We start from the raw sequence: 19,572 nt of genomic DNA, 5'->3' as shown, positions 1-19,572 counted from the left end.
GTATGACAGCATGAGCACTCCCGTGGTTTCCCACGTGCCTTGACTCCAAAATTGTACGTCAGTCCGTTGACTCGAACTGTTGATATGCCATTCAAGAAAAGCATTCCAGGGGGTGATTTCCAACAGGATAACGCTCAACCGTATATTGATTTTGTAACTCAACATGCTCTACAGAGTGTTGACGTGTTGCCTTGCCCTGCTCCATCACATAATTTGTCACCAGTCGAGCACATATGGGACCTCACCGGACAAAAAATTCAGTATGACCCGCAAACAACATTAACCATCCTGTATTAACTGACCAAGTGCAATGGGCAGGGAACTCCATCCCACAAACTCATATCCGGCACCTGTACCATACAATGCATGCACGTCTACATACTTTCATTCAACATTCTGGCTGATCCACCGGTTATTAATGGACCAGCATTACACAATTCCCATGGCTTGTCTCACGATAACATTAACCTGTTAATCACTTAAATATTATACCCAAAATTTCGTTAATATAAATTACCTTTTAGTGTTTAGATTTTTTCCCGTCAGTGGATATGCAGTACCACAGCAGCTCAAGTGGAAAACAATACTGCCAATAGAAATTTCCTCATTACACAGTGTGAGCAGTTTGTGCAAAGGGCCACAGTGATTACAAAGTCAAACCGAAAGAAAGCTTTGCGTAACCGTGGCCGCATGCGAACGGCGGTGCGGTCGAAGAAGGAAATGAATGTACTGAACAGGCTGTACTCGACCTGAGGGAGTTCGATCTCTGATCCAGTGTGGCACATTACTCGTCACGCCAATATCTCGAGCTACATGAATGTGAAATTAGGTAGTCTATTGGAATGTAAAGTTTTGGTTCGATTCATATTCCAGGCAAACAGTTTTAACTGCCACAAACATGTCCACTTCACCTTTGGTAAAGCCAATTGAACAGCGTAGGGTTGCACAATGATTCCAAATCATCATCAAACTTGATACGAGTATTCATTCACTACCAACTGGAGCAGAGTCGCTTCAGCATGAGCCATGGCAGAGGAGTGAGTCGGGGAAGTAGAAACTCGGTGACTAATAAGCATTCTTGAGTTAGAAAGACTCGTATGTTTTTGGGTTTGAAATTTTGATGTTGAAAATATTACTGTTGGATTGGGATCCGGGCGCAGAATTCGACATTGACGGCATTTAACCCCTTCGGGATGATACAGTTCCACCATTCCGCTGTTTCCCAGAAATTCCAGTTTCATCAAGATCTCCACGAAATGTACACCAACACGAATTCAGAAAATGTAGTTCTTTATTCACACGAAGTGGTAAGCACTGTTGTCAGGCGATGTGTGATTGATTCTATATTTCTGATTTCCAGAAGGTGTTTGATACCGTACATCGCAAGCGACTTCTAATCAAATTGCGTGCCTACAGACTATTATCTCAGTTGTGCGACCTGTCACACAGGTTACAGTTCGTAGTAACTGGCAAAAAGTAATATCTGATGCTTCCCAAGGAAATGTTATAGGCCGTCTGTTGTTCCTATCTACATCTGAGTAGCACTCTTAGATTATTTGCAGGTGATGCTGTCACATACTGTGTTATAAAGTCATCAGATGATCAAAACAAATTGCAGAACGATTTAGACGAGATGTCCGTATGGTGGGAAAGTGGCAGTTCATTGTAAATAATGAAATGTGTGCAGTCATCCATATGAGTACCAAAAGGAATCCGCTAATTTACGTCACACAAATTTAAAGGCTGTAAATTCAACTAAACACTCAGGGATTACAACTGCAAGTAACTTGAACTGGAATGGGTAACGCAAGCCAGAATCTACGATTTATTAGTAGAACGCTGAAAAAATTCAACAGATGCACTAAAGGGAGTGTCCACGCTACGCTTCTACGTCAGATACAATGGACGGAGGACATCGAAAACGTTCAAAGAAGGGCAGCTCGTTTTGTATTGTCGCAAAATAAGGGAAAGAGCGACTTGGAAATTAGGATAGCAACGTTTTTCGATGCTGTAGGGTCTTCTCACGAAATCTCAACTATCAACTTTCTCCTCAGTTGCGTCCATCTACATAAGGGAGGAATGATCATCATAGTAAAATAAAAATATAAGGACGCACAGAAAGACTGTGTTTGTTTTTCATGCGCGTTATTCGAGAGTGGAACGGTAGAGAAATACCCAGAAGATGGTTCGATGAAGCCTCTGCCAGGTACTTAATTGCGTGTTGCAGAGTAATCACGTCGATGCAGATGTAGGTGTAGATGTAGATGTGTGTCTGGTTTCGAGTCCTCGTCTGTTACAAAAATGTTCATCAGGTCGTATGCAGCTGTAGTATAGGCACTCAAAATTACCGCTGAAAAATTATTACGAATTTTTAACATGTATTGCCAACAATATTGATAGGCGCCGGTTTCAACTCCCAGTGAGACACGGAATTTATTGTCGTGCTTTTTATTCTAGTTCAGACCTGCGCCATCTCGCTACTCGTGAAACCCATATGTACCGTGTATTTGTGGCTAGAAAATAACGGCGCTAGGGCCAGGTTAGAATACCGGTAAATCAATCATGCTCGCCTCGTCATTTTAGTTAAATCATCTGGCTACTGATGAAAAATTTCGATATCGGATGTTTGATTGTGCTTAGTTAACAACATGATTAGGAGCTAGATTCGCATCCCCGTCTAATACAAAATTTTATTTCACGTCGTTGTAAGTTTAAACATGCGCTCACTTTGTTAGTTGTCATATTTACCATTTTTCCTAGTTAGTGTACAAAAATTGTAGTAGATGGTTACGAGTCCAGGGTCTCGACCAAGAAAATATTTTCGTCATGTAGTTTGGAAGGAAGAGTGGAAGTACATATATATCCAGTTTATAAGGCGATGCGTACAGTAAGACTTGACTGGAGAGACAGCCGATTTTCTTTTGAGTATATACAAAAAGCACAGAACTGAACTACATATTTTTGGTGACAAGTAAGAAGCGTACGTCACAATGGCAGTAAGACAGGGTTGCCTTCTTCACATTAGTCATTTAACACGTTCATCGAGGGGCAAATAACATCAATGAAAGAAAAGACCACTGGGATTAAAATTAATCGTATTCATGTCGACGGCATCAGAACATCAGAACTGCTGATGGCGCTGCAATAGTGGCAGACTCAGAGGAAGAATCTGCATAAGTACTCCGCACGTCACCTCATGGCGTTTGATGAACAGTTATTTGTGCACCACTGTCACTTACCCTTTTTCCGTTTCAGTTTTGCATGGTTAGTGGAAAGAATGGTAGATGATACCTTTACTGGCTTTCGCGAGATGTAAGCATAGGATGCAGTATGTTGATTGACACCTCTAGGAAAACACTCTCTTCGAACCTTAACAACAAACTATACTGTGTTTCATGGCGTCTCTCTTGCATCGTCTTCCCCTTTCTTGAGCACGTTAGAAAGGCACCGGTCAGAGACTTCGACACCCACTCAGCTGAGTGGTGCCTCGTGGCTGCTCTAGCACCTGAGCACAGACATTCCTTTTTGTACCACTTAGTTGAGGTTGCATGCCCTCAGGCGCTAGAGCAGCCACGAGGCACCACTCAGCTGAGTGAGTGTCGAAATCTCTGACTGGTGCCTTTCTAACGAGCTCAAGAAAGGTTTGTGGGTCGCACTGAAGATGTTGATAAAACTGGAGATCTTAGAGAGACCCTTAGCCGCTTTATTCACACACATTTCAATGTTGAACTCCTGCTGATCACACCGCAGGTGAGCCAGAGGGCTGCTTCGGATCACTTTCATATTTCGTCGATTGGTTTTTGAACCATCCCTATAGGATCCACCCTGTATGACAGAGCAAAATTTGTAGTGAGATCACGTTCAGTGGGTATGCTGACCCGTGAAGTCGTTAGCGTAGTGTTGAATCGTTTGGAGGATGTCGACATTGTGACAAAACCAAAACAAAAAATAAATATAAAGAAGAAAAAAGTCATGGTTATAGACAAAAAAGTCGGTGAAGTTAAGGACGACATGAAAATAGACAGTGAGCAACTCGAGCAAGAAACCGAATTACAGCCTCTTTGTAGCACTGTGGATAAAACTGATAGATGTCTGAATGAAATCAAGAGTAGAATAACAGGCCTAGAGTGTCATCCAAAATAGGAAGACACTTCAATGAAATAAACACATCAGCGTCCACACCAATTAATGATAGGTAAAGACCTTAAAGTGGAGGTCCTGGAATACAGATGTGAACTCTGGACGTTAGAAAGGCAGAGGAAAGTTGGCCTCGAAGCTGTGTAAATGTGGTTCTGAAGGAATTGCTTGAACTAGCTGGACCGATAGAGAAGGGAGATGTAGTCAACGATGTGAGCCAACACAAAGTAAAACTCATTGGACACATAATTAGACATGGTATTCTTCTAGAAAGCGTTTTCGAAGACAACATCGCAGGGGAGGGAACAGATAGACTATCGAGAACATCCTATTTGAAAGAAATATGATCAGTGATATGGAGTGTCCTTCATACACGGAAATGAAGAGAACTGCTGAAGAGAGGAAGCTGTGGCTACAGAGACAAGGCTTAGCCTTTTGCAATAAAAAGAGGTAATTTTTTTGTGTTTTTTTGAAATGTCACTTCCTCTAATATCTTTGAGTGGACAAACATTAAAATAAGTGCCACGTCCAATGACCTGTCGTGCGACATTTGCTCTATCGGAGTACTAATTTGCATCTGGAGTGACTAAATTACAATGCTGTATTCTCTAGTGATGTGTTGTGGTGACTATTTTATATATTCATATGACTGTATCAAAATGTGACTAAGGACTAACAAGGATGTTACGTTATGCGGGCTGCCCGAAAATCAGGCCGAACGCAGTTCATGGTGATCGGATACTTTTGGACATGATAGAACATAGGCGAATAAAATACGTCACCGAAAAGGCAATAGAAGGGCTTTATTACTATATTTACCATCGTTCAAGTTTATTTTGGAGATGCATGGCTCACTGATGTTAGTAAACAAAATTTTATGTGTGTTTGATATAGTAAGTATAGGTGAAGAATGGCTCAGATCATACACTTTCAAACCCATACGTGTCAGCTCCTTCTGTAGACAGCCCTGCTTGTGGACGTATCAAGTTCTCGCGGTGATACGCACGTTGATGCCTCCGACAGCAGACGCCACAGTTGCCTTGGGATCCATCTGGAGCTTTGCAGGTGTTTTGCTCGTGGCGCTGAAGATAAACTTGGAGACCAATGAAGCGATGCCGAGCTTGGTCTGTATTAGGCCGAAACGCATACCTGCAAAGAGAAAACAAGGGCTGCTCTTGTACGTGGCATTTGTTTTCCTGTAACATGTTACAATCTTAATGCAAACGTGTCTCTGGTTAGTAGGAAACCTTCAGAGGACAAGAAAAATTTATGAAACCTTCTACATACCCTACATTTTACGAATCACTAGAATATATGTGGCAAGGGGTTGTTTCTACTGTGAATATATTGGCGTTTTCACACGTTCCACATGTGTAGGACCAAAAAAATGGCAACTTTGTGTGAGCTTTAGTATACCATTTTCCTTTCTGCGTGGACAATGCGGAGCTGATATGATGAAACTTTAAGATATTCATAACATCTGCCATGAACGACTGTTCTTGAAGTAATCTAGGCCTTGCAACACTTTTTTACACTCTCGCTTGCCACAGAAGCGTTGTTACCGTTCGACGGGCTCCCTTCTTTTTGTACACTTTATGTCTTCTGATACTTCGACCTGATGTGTGTCCCACACGCTTGAGCAATATTCAAGCATCTGCCACATAAAATTTTTGTAAGCAGTCAATTTTGTAGACACAAAGGAACTTTCCCATAACTTTCCGTTTGCTTTAACCACATCCGCGCCTATATGATACTTCAACTTCATCTCTCCACATGTTATTACGCAACAATAATTGATATAACGCACTGCACTAGTGACCAATACATTCAGTGGTTTGATATTAGCACATTAGACTATCAGATGCCCGTGTGGAGAAACAACCAACACAATAAGAGGAAATCTGCATCCAGTCATTCACTTCTCCCCGTTTTCCACCCACCACCTGAATACAGCCTCGAACTTGGCATGAAGGTAGCAAGACAACGCTGAAATTACCTGAGCCCCGAGATGAAAACAGCAGAGGCTGACGTATTCAAAAGAATGGTTCAAATGGCTCTGAGCACTATGGGACTTAAATTCTGAGGTCATCAGTCGCCTAGAACTTAGAACTACTTAAACTTAACTAACCTAAGGACATCACACACATCCATGCCCGAGGCAGTATTCGAACCTGCGACCGTAGCGGCCTCGCGGTTCCAGACTGTAGCGCCGAGAACCGCTCAACCATTCCGGACAACTGGTATACTTCCTAACAGGTTGTAACAACCTGTTAAGATTCCAGCAGCGTGTTCCTGAATTCATTCGATGCCAGCTTTCACGCTCATCTCATCTGGACTCCAAGCACTGGAAGGAGACTCTGCAATTGTTCGTAACCAGCTCCCATCTTGCAGTATACAGCACAGAGGAACCTCACTTCCCTAGCAACATTCCAAGGAACCTTAGTTTTCCTTACACTATACTTATTGCAGTTCTTAGTTTTCACCCATTTCATAGTTGCTAGTTAGCATTAAAATGATAATGAGTGCACTACGCTCCTCCCTCTCCCCCCCCCCCCCTTTCCGCACATGGGTGTACATACAGCACTGTCGAACGTTCTCGTTTTGGTGGTATTATGGCGCAGGGAGGCATAATGTTGCATCTACATCTACATCCATACTCCGCAAGCCACCTTACGGTGAGTGTCGGAGGGTACCTTGAGTATCTCTATCGGTTCTCCCTTCTATTCCAGTCTCGTATTACTCGTAGAAAGAAAGATTGTCGGTATGCCTCTGTGTGGGCTCCTCGTGAGATATACGTAGGAGGGAGCAATAGACTGCTTGGCTCCTCGGTGAAGGTACGTTCTCGAAACTTCAACAAAAGCCCGTACCAAGCTACTGAGCGTCTCTCTTGCAGAGTCTTCCACTTGAGTTTATCTATCATCTTCGTATCGCTTTCATGATTACTGAATGATCCTGTAACAAAGCGCACTGCTCTCCGTTGGATCTTGTCTCTTCTATCAACCCTACCTGGTACGGATCCCACACTGGTGAGCAGTATTCAAGCAGTTGGCGAACAAGTGTACTGTAACCTCCTTCCTTTGTTTTCGAACTGCATTTCCTTAGGATTCTTCCAATGAATCTCAGTCTGGCGTCTGCTTTGCCGACGATTAATTTTATATGGTGATTCCACTTTAAATCACTCCTAATGCCTACTCCCAGATAATTTATGGAATTAACTGCTTCCAGTTGCTGACCTGCTATACTTATCTAAATGATAAAGGATCTTTCTTTCTACGTATTCGCAGCACCTTACACTTGTCTACATTGACATTCAATTGCCATTCCGTGCACCATGCGTCAATTCGTTGCAGAACCTTCTGCATTCCAGTTCAATTTTTCATTCTTACAACCTCTCGATATACTACAGCATCATCCGCAAAAAGCCTCAATGAACTTCCGATGTTATCCACAAGGTCATTTATATATATTGTGAATAGCAACGGTCCTACGACACTCCTCTGCGGCACACCTGAAATCACTCTTACATCGAAAGACTTCTCTCCATTTGAGAATTACATGCTGCGTTCTGTTACGCACGGGCGTATTAATCAACGAATCTTTTAATACGTGCACTCACCGGTCAGCGCCATTGTTACACTGTACTCTGTCCTAACGTGCGCCTTTTCAGTGGTACATTCGGTCCTGACTTTATTTATATGGATGCGAACGTGCGACCGCATCGAATAGAGCAAGTAGAGGAGCTCATGGAACGAGAGAATATTGGGCCATGGACTGTCCTTCCAGTTCCCTAGACTTAAATCCCTTAAAGTAAATGTGGGATGCGTTGGGGAGACGCGATTCAGTCCGTCCACAGGCACCAGCGACCATCCAGCACTTGTCAGTCGCACTGGTGGAGAAATGGAGCGCCTCACCATAATGACTCCTTACCAACCTTGTGGCCAGGTAGGCATCACATTGTAGATACACGCATTGCCATCTGTGGTCATAATATACCCTGCTACATTCCGAATAAAATTATTTTGTGACTGACGTTGCAGCGGGTCTGGTAATAGGGGCCAGAGAATGCACAACAGTAATGCTGTAACGCCTCATGCTCGCCTCTCTGTTTTGAAGTTACGCACAGAACCTTGTGGTTGTGAAGCGTGACTGGCTGCCTGGTGGCAACAGTGCCCCTCCCCACCGCCCTCCTGCGCACTGCACGACAAAGTACTGTGTATGGAACCGAAATAAATAGCGCTGAATTCTGTCTAATTATTGTCCTCGAATAAAAGTGTGATTTCTGTACTGTACTCAACTATACCAGCCCTTTCAAAGCATGCTCCAAGTTTCATCGAAATATGTTACTTGACAGGGACACATCGTACAAAATTACTTCTGTCCTTAAGTTTTGCACTCCAGCGTAGAGAGAGCATTTGCTCAGTCAGTTGTCCTTGGGATACAGTCCACCTTGTTTTTCTTTGCATCGTACATTCACCGCACGGTACTGGATACGATTAGTGGAAAAGTCATCGAGCCGATCGCATTTCTGTGAAGACACACAGGACGATATATTCGAAACTGTCAGTGGACAGTGTGGCACAGTGTCTAACGCTCTCGGAAAGTCACCATCTGCTAGATAATGTATGTAAGGAGATATGTGTTCTGTACGAGTGATTTCCCTTTAATTCTCACTGATGTTTCAAGATGTCTTTCTTTTCCATTACGAGCGTCAGAGTAGTTTACCTCAAAACATGCTCCAAGGTAGTGGAACAGACGAACGTTTTCTACACTCATGCTCATAAATTAAGGATAATTGCTGAATGTGGTGCCACACAACGTGGCACTAAACAAACTTGGCGCTAATAGCATAGGCACAGATCTGTAAGTCCACGGTATTGGTGAAAAGTTGAGAAAACCGTCCCGAAACACACGTGCTACAAAGCGCCACTGTTTCCTGCGCATGTACCCCAACATCAATATGGCATTTGATCGCAATGCACAAGCACACAGGCCGCACAACGGGTTGGCATACTCTGAATCAGGTGGTCGAGCAGCTGCTGGGGCCCAGCCTCCTATTATTGCACCAATGCCTGAAGTGTCATAGGGGTTTGAAAACGTGCAGCGATACATCGACCGAGCGCATCCCAGACGTGCTCCATTGGGTTTAGGTCTGGAGAACAGGCAGGCCATTCACCTGATATCTTCTGTTTCAAGGGACTCTTTCACGATGGCAGCTCGGTCGGGCCGTGCGTTATCATGCATCAGGGGAAAGGTGGGACAGACTGCACCCGTGAAAAGGCGGACATACTGGTGTAAAACGACGTCCCGATACACCTGACCTGTTACAATTCCTCTGTGAAACACATGCAGGGGTGTAGATGCACCGATCATAATCCGACCCCACACCATCAAACCACGACCTCCATACAGGTTCCTTTCAAGGACATTAAGGGTTTGGTACGTGGTTCCTGGTTCACGCCAGATGAAAACCTGGAGAGAATCACTGTTCAGACTATACCTGGACTCGTCCATGAACATAACCTGGCACCACTGTTCCAATGACCATGTACTGTGTTCTTGACACTAGGCTTTATCGGCTCTCCTGTGACCAGGGGTCAGTGGAATGCACCTTGCAGGTCTCCGGGCGAATAAACCATGTCAGTTCAGTCGTCTGTAGACTGTGTGTCAGGCGACAACTGCTCCAGTGGCTGTGGTAAAGTCCCGAGCAAGGCTACCTGCAGTACTCCGTGGTTGTCTGCGGGCACTGATGGTGAGATATCAGTCTTCTTGTGGTGTTGTACACTGTGGATGTTCCATACTGTAGCATCTGGACACGTTTCGGTCTGCTGGAATCGTTGCCATTATCTTGAGATAACACTCTGTGGTACACGGAGGGCCTGTGCTACGACCTGTTGTGTTTAACCAGCCTCCACTCGCCCTGGTATTCTACCCCTCATAACGTCATCAATATGTTTTGTTTGAGCATTTCCAACACACAGTTACCATTAGCACGTCTGAAAACATCTGCACACTTACTCGCTGCACCGTACTCTGACATGTACCAACACACCTCTGCGTATGTGGACTGCTGCCAGCGCCACCATGCGACGACCTCAGGTCAAATGCTCCTCATGGTCATACCCCGATGTGATTGAAACCCGCAAACCGCCCACCAGAGCGTTGTTTCACCATCTATCAGCATCACCTTTAATTTAAGAGCATGTGTGTATATTGGTATATAATTCTGTGAACCACTTCTCTTTTTTGCTCTGTGGAATGAGAAGTGCCCCGCATTCTTTTTAAGATGAAAACAGTAATCGTAAATGAGATGGTGGCTTTGCGGTTGTCTGGAACTGGTGGTAGTCTATTAACAGTAGTAATAGTAGCAGTCTCCTAAGGGAGTCGAAGCTCCCGTCCCGATCTCACATGATGTTGTTAGTCTATTTGAAAACAAAATATTTGGGGCGAATGTACTACAACAGAGAGGCTAATATAAGGGCGTTCAAAAGGAAACGAGCCGCATGCATAATTACAGAAACCAGTACCTGTATGTTAGAAGTTTTGACCCTAGCTGTTGAGACGCTTGTCCCACTGTGACATAAGGTGGTGAATGGCGGTCTCATAAAATTCCCGGGGCTGCGAGGTTAACCATTTCCGCACGTATAGCCGGACATCCGAGGTGAATCGTTTGCCCCTCAAAGAGGGGACTAAAAGTGGCATTATCACAGGAAGAGAGATCCGGACTGTACAGAGGGTGGCCGAGAACCTCCCTTTTGAATTTCTGCAGGAGTGCCACGATTGTGTTGATAATATGGGGCTTTGCAATGTCGTGGATCAGAATGACCCCACAGGTGAGACTGCCTGGTCGTTTTGATTTGATCGCTTGGCGAAGGGTGGTCATGGTGTGCGAGTAACGCTGGGCATTCACTGTTGTTCCATGCTGCAGGAAGTGAATCAGAAGGGAGCCACCTTGGTCAAAGAAGAACGTCAGCATAACTTTTCCCACACTCGTGTGGATGGCCTTGGCTTTCTTTGGTGGTGGTGACCCTGGATGCTTCCACAGGAGGCTATGTCATTTTGAGTCTGGTTCAAAGTGATGACACCATGACTCATCTCCTGCCACCACTCATGCCAGGAACGAATTCCTTCCCGAGCCTAGCGTTGCAAATGAGCAAGACAATGGGCCATTCGACGTGCTTCCAGGTGTGCTTGGAGATTGTGAGGCACCCATTGGGCACACACTTTGCGCATGTGCAGTCGTTCCTTCATGATGGTGTGAACACTACCGATGCTCAATCTGACAACGGCGGCTATGGCTTTCGTACTCGGCAGTCCTGGGTAATGAGTGCATCCACCATCTGGACCATGTCATCGGTAATGGAGAGTGGTGCTGCAGGCCTTGCATCATCGTGCAACGACACCAACACTTTCCTGAAGCGCGTGTGCCACGCCTTGACCCTTGCAAGGGACATGCAGTGTTCGCCGTACACTTGTGACAATCGTCGATGAAAGTCGATGAAAGTCCGTTCCTCCTACTCCTTCCGCTGTCAGAACAACAGCTCTTTGCTCTTCTTTTGACCCCCCCCCCCCCCCTGTCATTGTTTGCAATGCGTCTGGTAGCGTTGGCCGATACATCTACATTTACATCCATATCTACATGATTACTCTGCAATCCACAGGATTCATTGAACCACCCTTAAGCTACCCCTCTATCGTTCCACACTCGAACAGAAAGTGTAAAAAACAAACACTTAAATCTCACCGTGCGAGCTCTGATTAATTATTTTATGATGATGATTTCTCCGTATGTAGGTGGGCGCAATCAAAATATTTTCACACTTTGAGGAGAGAGTTGGTGATTGAAATTTTGTGAAAAGGTCCTTCGGCAGCCAAAAACACCTTTGTTTTAATGATTGCCACCGCAATTCGTGTATCATGCCCGTGGCATAATACAAAAACGTGGTATAATACAAAACGAGCTGCTCGTCTTTGAACTTTTTCGATGTCCTCCATCAATCCTATGTGATACGGATCCCATATGGGACAGCAGCACTCAAACAGAGAACGGACAAGCGTAGTGTACTTGTAGGCAGTGTCTTCTATTAGACCTGCTGGATTTTCTAAGTATTCTTCCAATAACTCGCACTCTTTGGTTGGCTTTCTCCACAACATTATCCATGCCGGCCGGAGCGACCGAGCGGTTCTAGACGCACCGGTCTGGAACCGCGCGAGCACTACGGTCGCAGGTTCGAATTATGCTTCGGGCATGGATGAGTGTGATGTCCTTATGTTAGTTAGGTTTAAGTAGTTCTAAGTTCTTGGGGACTGATGACCTAAGATGTTAGGTCCCATAGTGCTCAGAGCCATTTAAACAATTTTGAACGTTATCCGTGTGATCGTTCCACTTTAAGTTTTTCGTAATTGTAATGCCTAAGTATCTATATTTGCGATATAGTGTAACCGAAATTTAACGGATTCCTTTCAGCACTCATGTGGATAACTTCACACTTTCCATCACTCAGAGTCAACTGCCACTTTTTGTACCATATAGGTACTTTGTCTAAATCATTTTTTCAATGAGTTTTGATGATCTGATGACTCTACAATACGGTAAATGACAACTTAATCTGCACACAATCTAAGAGGGCTGCTCTGATTGCGTAATAAGTCGTTTATGTTGATCAGGAACGCCAAATATAACTTCCGTATTACCTTGCGACTCTCCGCCAGTTATTACGAACTATGGCGTTTCTGACGGAAAATCACGAATTCATTTACACAACTGAGACGATACTCCATAGGCCGCAATTTAATTAGACGTCGCTTGTGAGGAACGGTGTCTAAAGCTTTCTCGAAATTTAAAAATATCGATTCAATTTAGCGTCCCCTGTCAATAGCACTCATTACTTCGTGAGAACGATGTGCTATTTGTGTTTCACAGAATGAATGCGTGTTGGTTGGTTGTTAATAAATCGTTTTATCGAGATAATTTATAGTGTTTGAGCGTAGTATACGTTCTAGAACGCTAACACAAATCGACGTTTGTGAAATGGGTCTGTAATTCATTGGAGTACTCCTATTTCCTTTCTTGGGTATTCGTGTGACTTCTGCAATTTTCCAGTGTTTGGGCAGGGCTCTTTCTACGAGCGAGCCATTGTATACGACTGCTAAGAATGGATCTACTGTATTACCAAACTCTGAAAGGAATCTCACTGGTAAACAACCTGGACCAGAGGCCTTGCCTCTCTTAAGGGTTTTAAGCTGCTTCACTACACCGAGTATATCTTCTTCTAAATAACTTTTATTGGCAGTTCACAAATGTTTTCTCTGCCATTTTGCATTCGCGCCATATGTGCCAAAGAGATTTTAGCATTCCGCTAGTATTCCATTAACTGAAGATGTATGAAGTTGTGTACCAGTATGTTAGATGCTCTGTCGGTCTAGTGGGAAATCTTGTTACACCATCAGTTCTTCTTAGAAATCTCAGTCCAGATCCATGCATAACATTTTATTTTTGTGTCTCTCCAGGTTTCCTTCATATGCCAACGTTGGCACGATTACTGTTTTGTATAAATCGTAATTGTTTCTCTGCGTAGATTTTGGTTTAAGAATTTAAAGACTGTGGCACATGTGGATTGCTAACGTTCGGCGTCTTCCCTCAGCGGTACTGCTTTGGAAATATGAGCTGTCACAACCCTAGTAGCTGAAACATGTAATACACTCCTGGAAATGGAAAAAAGAACACATTGACACCGGTGTGTCAGACCCACCATACTTGCTCCGGACACTGCGAGAGGGCTGTAAAAGCAGTGATCACACGCACGGCACAGCGGACACACCAGGAACCGCGGTGTTGGCCGTCGAATGGCGCTAGCTGCGCAGCATTTGTGCACCGCCGCCGTCAGTGTCAGCCAGTTTGCCGTGGCATACGGAGCTCCATCGCAGTCTTTAACACTGGTAGCATGCCGCGACAGCGTGGACGTGAACCGTATGTGCAGCTGACGGACTTTGAGCAAGGGCGTATAGTGGGCATGCGGGAGGCTGGGTGGACGTACCGCCGAATTGCTCAACACGTGGGGCGTGAGGTCTCCACAGTACATCGATGTTGTCGCCAGTGGTCGGCGGAAGGTGCACGTGCCCGTCGACCTGGGACCGGACCGCAGCGACGCACGGATGCACGCCAAGACCGTAGGATCCTACGCAGTGCCGTAGGGGACCGCACCGCCACGTCCCAGCAAATTACGGACACTGTTGCTCCTGGGGTATCGGCGAGGACCATTCGCAACCGTCTCCATGAAGCTGGGCTACGGTCCCGCACACCGTTAGGCCGTCTTCCGCTCACGCCCCAACATCGTGCAGCCCGCCTCCAGTGGTGTCGCGACAGGCGTGAATGGAGGAGCGAATGGAGACGTGTCGTCTTCAGCGATGAGAGTCGCTTCTGCCTTGGTGCCAATGATGGTCGTATGCGTGTTTGGCGCCGTGCAGGTGAGCGCCACAATCAGGACTGCATACGACCGAGGCACACAGGGCAAACACCCGGCATCATGGTGTGGGGAGCGATCTCCTACACTGGCAGTACACCACTGGTGATCGTCGAGGGGACACTGAATAGTGCACGGTACATCCAAACCGTCATCGAACCCATCGTTCTACCATTCCTAGACCGGCAAGGGAACTTGCTGTTCCAACAGGACAATGCACGTCCGCATGTATCCCGTGCCACCCAACGTGCTCTAGAAGGTGTAAGTCAACTACCCTGGCCATGATCTCCGGATCTGTCCCCCATTGAGCATGTTTGGGACTGGATGAAGCGTCGTCTCACGCGGTCTGCACGTCCAGCACGAACGCTGGTCCAACTGAGGCGCCAGGTGGAAATGGCATGGCAAGCCGTTCCACAGGACTACATCCAGCATCTCTACGATCGTGTCCATGGGAGAATAGCAGCCTGCATTGCTGCGAAAGGTGGATATACACTGTACTAGTGCCGACATTGTGCATGCTCTGTTGCCTGTGTCTATGTGCCTGTGGTTCTGTCAGTGTGATCATGTGATGTATCTGACCCCAGGAATGTGTCAATAAAGTTTCCCCTTCCTGGGACAATGAATTCACGGTGTTCTTATTTCAATTTCCAGGAGTGTATGTTCCATGGTTTTATTCCTCAGTGCGATGTTCGACCGAACCAGACCCTTGGCATAGGATGCCATTTCTTTGTTTTTGCGGTAGAGACCTTGCAGATATGTAACTTTGTAAACAAAGGAGAGCTAGTACAACAATGTTTGGAACTCGTGTTCAGGTTCACCTTGGGTAATTCGGTCATCGATGAAACAGAATGGCTTAGTAGAACAATTGCTATTAATCCTCCTTATCTTTTCAGTTCAGAGTGCTGTTATGTACACCAAAAAAGGATTTTTTGATAAGCTATACCATATTGTCTTAGTGTTAATCACTATTTCTCTCGTTGTAAATTTTTCCGCCTTGCAATTCCATTCTAATACCAACAATAAAGCTTGCAAAACCTGGAATAAGATGAGTACATTCCTCCCTTCTACATCTACATCTACATCTACACGGATACTCTGAAAATCACATTTAAGTGCCTGGCAGGGGGTTCATCTATCCACCTTCACAATTCTCTATTATTCCAATCTCGTATAGCGCGCGGAAAGCACACCTATATATTTTCGTAAAACCTCTGATATCAAGGTCGGTGTCAACAAAATATTTTCTCATTCGGAGGAGAAAGTTGGTGTTCGGAATTTCGTGAGGCGACTCCGTCGCAACGAAAAACGCCTTTCTTTTAATGATTTTAGATTAGACTGATTTATCGTGTAACCGAAGTTTAACGAGCTCCTTTTAGCACTCATGTAGATGACCTCACACTTTTCTTTATTTACGGTAAACTACCACGTTTCGCACCATTCAGATATTTTTCTAAATCGCTTAGCTGTTTGCTTTGATCTATTGATGACTTTATTAGTCAAGAAACGACAGCGTCATCTGCAAACAACCGAAGACGGCTGCTCAAATTGTCTCCCAAATCGTTTATATAGATAAGTAAGACCAATGGAACTCTACCTTGGGGAACGCCTGAAATCACTTCTGTTTTACTCGATGACTTTCCGTCAGTTACTACGAACTGTTGCCTCTCTGACCGGAAATCGCAAATCCAGTCACATAACTGAGACGATATTCCATAAGCACGCAATTTTACTACGAGCCGCTTGTGTGGAACAGTGTCAAATGCCTTCCGGAAATCCAGAAATACGGAATCGATCTGAAACCCCTTGTCAATAGCACTCAACACTTCGTGTGAATAAAGAGCTTTTTTTTTTCACAGGATCGATGTTTTCTAAACCCATGTTGACTGTGTGTTAATAGACCGTTTCCTTCTAGGTAATTCATAATGTTCGAACACAACATAAGTTCTAAAATCCTGCCACATATCGACGTTAAAGATATGGGCCTGCAATTTAGTGGATTACTTCTACTACCTTTCTTGAGTATTGGTGTGACCATTGCAACTTTCCAGTCTTTAGGTACGGATCTTTCCTTGAGCGAACGGTTGTATATGATTGTTAAGTATGGAGCTAATGCATCAGCATACTCCGAAATGAACATACTTGGTATACAGTCTGGATTAGAAGACTTGCTTTATTAAGTGATTGATTTGAGTTGCCTCACTACTCCGAGGATACTTACATCTACGTTACTCATGCTGGCAGCTGTTCTCGATTCGAATTCTAGAATATTTACTTCGTCTTCTTTTGTGAAGGCATTTCGGAAGGCTGTGTTTAGTAAATATGCTTTGGCAGATTTACATTTTGTTGCAAAGTATGACTTTTTTCATAACAGAAGGCTCTTCAGGGACTTGAAATATTACTTGATTGTTTGGTTTTTTTCTATATTCTTTTCAATCAATTCCTGATGCATTACCATATTTTTATACATGTTTATTACAAATGATTGAAGCGATTTGACAGCTCTACAATAACTTTATTATTTGAGATATTTTCACAATGCTTTGCACACACATACAAAGATTCAAAAAGATTTTTTAGGCATTCACAAATGTTCGATATGTGCCCCTTTAGTGATTCGGCAGACATCAAGCCGATAATCAAGTTCCTCCTACACTCGGCGCAGCATGTCCCCATCAATGAGTTCGAAAGCATCGTTGATGCGAGCTCACAGTTCTGGCACGTTTCTTGGTAGAGAAGGTTTAAACGCTGAATCTTTCACATAACCCCACAGAAAGAAATCGCATGGGGTTAAGTCGGGAGTGCGTGGAGGCCATGACATGAATTGCTGATCATGATCTCCACCACGACCGATCCATCGGTTTTTCAATCTCCTGTTTAAGAAATACCGAACATCATGATGGAAGTGCGGTGGAGCACCATCCTGTTGAAAGATGAAGTCGGCGCTGTCGGTCTCCAGTTGTGGCATGAGCCAATTTTCCAGCATGTCCAGATACACGTGTCCCGTAACGTTTTTTTCGGAGAAGAAAAAGGGGCCGTAAACTTTAAACCGTGAGATTGCACAAAACACGTTAACTTTTGGTGAATTGCGAATTTGCTGCACGAATCCGTGAGGATTCTCTACCGCCCAGATTCACACATTGTGTCTGTTCACTTCACCATTAAGAAAAAATGTTGCTTCATCATTGAAAACAAGTTTCGCACTGAACGCATCCTCTTCCATGAGCTGTTGCAACCGCGCCGAAAATTCAAAGCGTTTGATTTTGTCATCGGGTGTCAGGGCTTGTAGCAATTGTAAACGGTAAGGCTTCTGCTTTAGCCTTTTCCGTAAGATTTTCCAAACCGTCGGCTGTGGTACGTTTAGCTCCCTGCTTGCTTTATTCGTCGACTTCCGCGGGCTACGCGTGAAACTTGCCCGCACGCGTTCAAACGTTTCTTCGCTCACTGCAGGCCGACCCGTTGATTTCCCCTTACAGAGGCATCCAGAAGCTTTAAACTGCGCATACCATGGCCGAATGGAGTTAGCAGTTGGTGGATCTTTGTTGAACTTCGTCCTGAAGTGTCGTTGCACTGTTATGACTGACTGATGTGAGTGCATTTCAAGCACGACATACGCTTTCTCGGCTCCTGTCGCCATTTTGGCGGCTTCAGCCGAACAAAACTTTATGAGTTTTTCTACGTATCTGTAGTGTGTCGTGACCATATGTCAATGAATGGAGCTACAGTGAATTTATGAAATCGCATCAATCATTTGTAATAGCCCTGTATTTAAAATTAGGTCCACAACGCGAAGCCCTTACCTATGCAGATACGAGGTCCCTCACCGAAAGGCAGGTAAACAAAATGATGGCGTGACGCCTTTTGCTCTTCCGTAAAGCGTTCCGGGTCGAACTTTTCCGGATCCGGGTAGTACTTGGGGTCGTGGTGGATGGCGTAGACCGGTATGATAAGCTTGGTCCCCTCCTCTATCTTGACATTGCTGCCTGGAATGGTGTACGCCACCGTGCAGATTCTGTCCAACTCCGTCAGAGGAGGGTACTTCCGGAGTGTCTCTGTAAATGAAACAAGAAAATCATACAATTTTAAATCTTATTATTACCACCCATATGCGAAAAATTGAGAAAAAATTAATAATAAGCGTTTTTGTTGTGTCAGCATAAATTCGGAAGTCACGACTTCATCCTCACAGTTAAGGTTTTTATGTAATGTGTATCCGAAAATGCTGATTTGTCTTGTATATGATACCACTATAAAACAGCTCCTAAATGTTCAACATACAAAGCTTCAAAGAATGTGATATATTGCCAATAACAGCCATTTTGGCTACCGTTAAAATATATTGTGTGTTACCTTTCTCAGACTCAAGACTTTGAATAGATCGGTTTTATTAAGATACTTAAGTAAAGGCTTAATCAAAAAGTTACTCACGCCATTCATTCATTCGTTCAGTTCCTCACGTTCTATTAAGATTGTGAAACCTTAAGGATGCAAAACGAGTCAAATAGCAGAAACAAACACGGCAAAGTACTTATGAATTGCAGATAAGCAGTCAGTAATGACTAGCGCTGATCCACATAATCTAATGCTCCTGAAAATTATTTATGGATCTCTTCGTCAGCAGAAATTCAGATACATAAAAAAAGGTAATGTTTCACCTTTCAAATTACTGATCTGCTGCATTTATGTAATACTTCAAATTAAGCATTAATGTAATTTTACACAGAGAAATATTGTCTGTATATACGCTGATGAAGCTAAAGGCCTGTATAGTGTGACCTTTAGTGACAACTGGAATTCACATCTTGGAGTCAAAATATTATGATAAATAGCTATTATAGAAAGAGTGTGTAATAAATCTTCCACTTGAGTTCCGAACAGTGATGGATTTTCATCCCTCTGCTTGATGTCTCACGGCAAGCAACAAACTCTTGCACCAGGATTTGAAACTCTTTTCTAGTGGTTCCGAGATAGACATAGA

The 19,572-nt window shown here is 44.2% G+C and overlaps 1 protein-coding gene across 1 annotated transcript in view; it reads right to left on the bottom strand.

Moving 5' to 3' along the window:
• Positions 1 to 4,921: 4,921 nt before the first annotated feature.
• The window catches only part of LOC124622022 (probable cytochrome P450 6a13), a 31,641-nt gene continuing 16,990 nt past the window's right edge, over positions 4,922 to 19,572 (bottom strand). Inside the window, exons 3-4 of the mRNA XM_047147579.1 lie at positions 18,395 to 18,646; positions 4,922 to 5,286 (exon numbers count right to left, since the gene is read on the bottom strand). Coding sequence (XP_047003535.1) covers positions 5,120 to 5,286; positions 18,395 to 18,646 — 419 coding nt within the window. The 3' untranslated portion in view covers positions 4,922 to 5,119. The remainder of the gene's footprint in view (positions 5,287 to 18,394; positions 18,647 to 19,572) is intronic.

The sequence above is a fragment of the Schistocerca americana genome, chromosome 1, assembly GCF_021461395.2.
Source record: "Schistocerca americana isolate TAMUIC-IGC-003095 chromosome 1, iqSchAmer2.1, whole genome shotgun sequence".
Classification (NCBI taxonomy): domain Eukaryota; kingdom Metazoa; phylum Arthropoda; class Insecta; order Orthoptera; family Acrididae; genus Schistocerca; species Schistocerca americana.
The sequence above is the reverse complement of the archived record's forward strand: the minus strand, read 5'-3'. Positions and strand labels throughout refer to the sequence as shown.